Source organism: Cryptomeria japonica, chromosome 3, assembly GCF_030272615.1.
Source record: "Cryptomeria japonica chromosome 3, Sugi_1.0, whole genome shotgun sequence".
In the NCBI taxonomy this organism is placed as follows: Eukaryota; Viridiplantae; Streptophyta; class Pinopsida; order Cupressales; family Cupressaceae; genus Cryptomeria; species Cryptomeria japonica.
This window is the reverse complement of record NC_081407.1, coordinates 378,280,644-378,285,555: the sequence shown is the minus strand read 5'-3', so window position 1 is coordinate 378,285,555 and position 4,912 is coordinate 378,280,644. Positions and strand designations below refer to the sequence as shown.

Sequence of the window (4,912 nt, the reverse complement as noted above, 5' to 3'; positions counted from 1 at the left end):
AAAAGAGGGAATTTTCATTTATTTGTTTTGAGGAATATGAAAAGAGAAAAAGAAAAGAAAAGAAAGTCAATTGTGGGATTTTAATATTTTTTTAAAAATAGAAATATTGCAACCTAGAAAATTAGGTTAAAGAGATTGTCTTACTAATTTACCTTAGAGGAGATTTTGGGGGTTATGCTTATTTTGGAGGAGGAGAAAGAAATTCTGGAAAAATTGCTTGAAGGGTGGATTTGGGTTTGAACTAGCTGGGATTCCTGCTGAAGCATACCATTCCTGCTTGGAAATCATAGAGGTTGGTTGAATCCTTGTTTATTTCAACAAAAAAATCCTTGCTTTCTTTCCATTTTCTGTTATTTGTTTAAAAGCTTGATTTATGAATTTTGGATGTTGAGTGTTTGTTTGTCATGGGTTTGTGGAAGAAGGATTCTATCAATTTGTAATCAAAATTCCAAACTTAAGCTTTCTCCATGTTGTTTCATAACTTAATTTTTGTTGTTTCATCTTTGCTTATGCAAGAAATTTCTTGGTTTATTATGCTATTTGTAATTGGAAATTTTGTTGGGTTTTAGTAGTGTTATGCTGGCAAAATTTTGCCAAGCATTCATAAAATACCTCTCCCTGGTAATTTCCAGTTTAAAAATGATGGTCATGAGTTAAATTTTCTTGTTCATGCTTGTTGGGAGCAAATAAATTCAATTGGAGTTTGGGGATTAAGTTTATTCCCATTTAATTAAATTTTTAGAGCAAACTGGGCTGATTTGAATGAAATTTTATTGCCCCTGTTTTGTCTCAGAAGATTTGTAATTGCTGGTAAAATTGGCATTACCAGTGATTCTTTCAATTTGTTTTTTTTGGTTGTATGTTTGTCAAAATTATGGTGGCTGGGAAATTAATTGTTAATTTTGTTTTAACAGAGGGTTTCACCTCTGTCTCTGTTATTAGTCTCTTTCATTTTGTCTCAGATGTTTTTTTTTTAAAATGAAATTTAAATTGTTATTAAAACCAAAAAAAAAATTGAAAGCAAAAATTAAATGTTAGTGGTGTTTGGGATTGGGGGCGGTGGCGGGGAGCTGGGCTCAACCCAGCCACGCTACTCCCCTCTCCCTGCAGCCTCGCTGCTTTCCTCAAGACTGAGGAATGCAGCAAGCGCTGCATTCCCCAGTCTGGGAACAGCAGCTTGCTGCGTGGGTGCTTGGGGGCCCCACGTTGGGGTTTTAAAATTGTTTTTTTTAATATTTTTTTTTGTTAGTTTTAAAAAAAGAAAATAATATTATAAATTGTTAGTGGTTTAAATAAAATTCATTAGTGTTATTTTGTGTTAATATTAAGTGATAATATATTGTTATTTAAACAATAATAACAATATGTTATTATTTAATATTAAATAATAATAATATGTTAATTGTAGTTTGTAATGATGTTGAGATTAATTAATAATTTTTCAATTTTAGTGATGAGGATTATTTGCCTGGTATTGTGAAAATAAATAAAATGATTTAGAGGTTAGTATTAATGTTGGAATTAAGGAAAGTTTAGGTTAAATTTGATATCAGTGTTGTTATCCAAGTATTGAAAAATAATCGTATGATGATTGTATTCGACAAATAGTTGTTATTTGGAATTATTTTATATTAGCCGATATATACATTTGTCTAAATTGATTTAAATGTTGACTGCTTAAAGAAAGATTGCTTGTGTAGGATCTGGTGTTTTTAATAATTGCAGTCTAGTTGTTTTAATGTCGTCGCATTATGTTTAAAATGGTCATTATGTTGTCGATGTTTACCCTTGGTCAGGTGTCGATGTCAAACCTTGAGGAAGTGGGCTATTATGTGTTATGTCCTTAATGGTCAACCCTGGGTTTGTGGCTGTGAGTCCTCCACCTGTGTTATGTCTGGATAATTTATGGTTGTTAGTCCACCATAGAGTTCTCATAGATAGTCTTATCCAGTTAGTGACCTAGTAGAGAGAGTGGCTTTCGGGCGGGGGCCGCACCCAAAGTGGATGGCAGGATAACCCCTCGAAAGTCAACTATTAAGTGATAACATAATAATTTGATTAGGGGGTGGGTAGTTATTAATTGAATTAAGATAATGCACCCCGTACACGGTTGAGTGCTTGTATAGGCTCAAGGTGTTTGGGAAGGCCTGGAATGGCAAACCTACCACCTTGTCCTCACGAAAGGATGGTAGGGTCCGCATGATGCTTAGATGGAGCCGGGGGTTCGGGAGAGGTTAGCAAGATAACCCATGATGGGGGCCGGGACCTATGGAGACCTACCTAGGGTAACCATCTTAAGCCATGTGATGACACTCTCTCTCTAGGGTCGCTAGTGTTTTGTGAGTTGAGTCACTTGTGTACTGCGGAGTCATGTGTACTATTGTACTTTTCTTTCTTTCTTGAGGGTCTTCTGCTATCTCCTAGCACGGTGGGGTGGTTCCATTACGGGATCACATGGTCGGGTGGTAGTGCCACTTCCCATCGGATATCTTGTTCCTACCTTCATGCGAGGATTGGCTTCGCCGGTGCATCTTGGTTCTTGCTTCGTGTAGCACTCATGTTCTTGATTTTGTACCTTGAGGCCCGTGTGGTCATTGTATCAACAACTTGTAACCTTTGTATTTTATTGTTCTATGGAAGCCATGTAATTTATGGAATATTGTAATTTAAGTCATGGGATGTATATTGTTTCAATTATCTTTCCTATTATGTATAAATGAATCTTTGGAAGTATGTACGTTGTAATTCTTTAAGCCTATCTTTGGAGATCAATTTATGAATATGAGCTATTTAATCGTTATTGGCTTTCTCTAATTTTAGATGGATGATTGGATTAATATTGTGATGTGGTTTTATTTAGAAGTAATCTTCGTTGGTAACCCTTTTAGGATGTAAATGTTAGTCTTCCGCTTATGTTAATTATTGAGCAAAGTTTTGATTATTTCCTTTAATCTTTAAAAAAAAAATTATTGCGCCTTTTAGTTGCCTTGTTGTGTTGCTATCCTTTAGGGTTCCTGGCGGGGCATTACATTTGGTATCAGAGCCCATGTTTCAACATTGGGTACTCTGGGATTGTAGTGAGCCCATTCAGTTTGACCTTGTGTGTAGATCTTAGTGTTTGGATTTCCCTTGCTTTATCCTTGTCATTGATCTGAACCGTTCTCGCTTTTGCAGGTTTGGTCATGGTTAGGAAAGCTAGGGGAGTTGGTCGTGCTGGTGGCCGCAATAGAGGTAGAGGTGGGAGACGGTGCCGAGGTTCAGACCGCCATAGTCCTTCACCACCTCCCGCGCATGTGAGTGTGGAGCAGGATCAGTCAGTGCATCAGGAATTACCGCATGTAGAAGAGCAGGTTCCCGAAAGGGAAGAGCTGAGGCAGATGTTTCAGGAAGTTCTAGCTAGGCTAGGCCCCAGGCCTGAAGGTGAGCAGCCCATCCATGCTCAGGTTGGGGAGTCGCATCAGCATGTTTCAGAGGAGAGAGAGAGAGAGAGGTCTCCTAGGAGGAGAGAGGTTCCAGTTGGTCATGATTCAGCTCCCTCGAGTCACATCAAGGATCTTTTGAGGACCAACCCTCCTTTCTTCGATGGTCGAGGCACAGGTCTCGAGGCAGAGACTTTGTTGATTAGTTTGGATAGGTGTTTCGCTATGTTCCCATACAGTAGCAACACCCGAGCAAGATGTGTGATCATGCATTTCGATGATTTTGCTTCTATATGGTGGAAGTTAGAGGAGGAGAAGATTGGTCTAAATATCAATACTGTTTCTTGGGAGATCTTCTTAGAGAGGTTCAGAGCATGGTTTCTCTCACTGCAGTGGAGACAGACTCAGGCAGATGAGTTCTATGCATTGCGGCAGTTTGGTATGTCAGTTGACCAGTTCGAGAATAGATTCTATGAGCTGAAGCAGTATGCCGGGATTGGCAACGATGAGACTATGCTCGTACAACATTTCTTGAGAGGTCTTAACGACCGCATTAGTGGAGGGGTTAGAGTTTTTGAGCCAGTTTCAGTGGAGGCAGCGGTGGTGAAAGCCAGATTGGTTGAGCAGAACCTCATCCGTGCGCATGGTGGACAGGGAGGAGTTCAGATAGGGAGTGTTCCTTCCAGTGGGAACAGAGCTCGTGGGAATTAGTCCCAGTCAGCGGCACCATTCAGGACTCCTCAGGCACCCACTAAGGGTGGACAGCAACAGCAGCAGCAGCAGCCGCAACAGCAACCGCAGCAGCAGAAACTGAAACAGTCTCAGGGCCAGCAGGGTGGCAACCCTCCTCATAGAAGAAACAGGAACTGGCGGAGGAGAAAACAGGGTTTTCCAGGACAGTCTTCTCAGAGTGCATCTTAGGCCCCTAGTAGGGGAAGCTTTTAGCAGTCCAGTGGGCCGACTGGAGGTAGAGGACCAGGTAGAGGAGTTTGCTACTCTTGTGGGCAATATGGTCATATAGTCGTGCAGTGTCCTCAGCGTATCCACCAGACAGGGAATCAGGGGCCAGCTGCATCAGAGCCTACAGTAGGGGATGCTGGTAGGTCCCATAGAGTGTTTGCAGCGGTTGATAACCGCCAGGCTGAGCATCAGGGGACAGTTATTGAGGCCGCAGGTGTGTTGTGTGGTATCCCTATCTCAGTGCTTTTTGACTCCGGTGCATCAGATTCTTTTATTTCTTCGTCCATTGTGGAGCGGTGTGGACTCACGTCTGCTAAGAAGGCAGATAGGTGGCAGGTAGAGTTGGCTACCGGGGTGCGCGTGTTCGTAGATGCCTTTGTTCCTAGTTGTGAGTTGGATCTAGGTCCCTTTGTGACTTCTATTGACCTTCGTGTCATTCCTTTGGGATCTTATGGAGTAGTGTTGGGGATGGATTGGTTATCATCTCACAGTGCTCATGTGGACTATTGTCAGAAGACAGTAGAGTGTTTAGA

At 41.1% G+C, this 4,912-nt stretch overlaps 1 protein-coding gene across 1 annotated transcript; it reads left to right on the top strand.

The window, feature by feature from the left end:
* The first annotated feature begins 1,031 nt into the window (after positions 1–1,031).
* On the top strand, positions 1,032–4,340 carry LOC131874186 (uncharacterized). Its single transcript, XM_059217441.1, has 3 exons — positions 1,032–1,188; positions 3,175–3,350; positions 4,164–4,340. Exons 1-3 carry the CDS (start codon positions 1,032–1,034, stop codon positions 4,338–4,340), a joined length of 510 nt encoding a protein of 169 aa, XP_059073424.1.
* Positions 4,341–4,912: the final 572 nt, after the last annotated feature.

What these genes read in the sequence shown, in the direction of transcription:
- LOC131874186 (XM_059217441.1), top strand. Translation starts at nt 1,032, where the DNA reads ATGTTAGTGGTGTTTGGGATTGGGGGCGGTGGCGGGGAGCTGGGCTCA. An exon ending in AACAGCAGCTTGCTGCGTGG is followed by an intron (nt 1,189 to 3,174) that starts GTGCTTGGGGGC and finishes TCGCTTTTGCAG; the next exon opens with GTTTGGTCATGGTTAGGAAA. An exon ending in TACCGCATGTAGAAGAGCAG is followed by an intron (nt 3,351 to 4,163) that starts GTTCCCGAAAGG and finishes AGGACTCCTCAG; the next exon opens with GCACCCACTAAGGGTGGACA.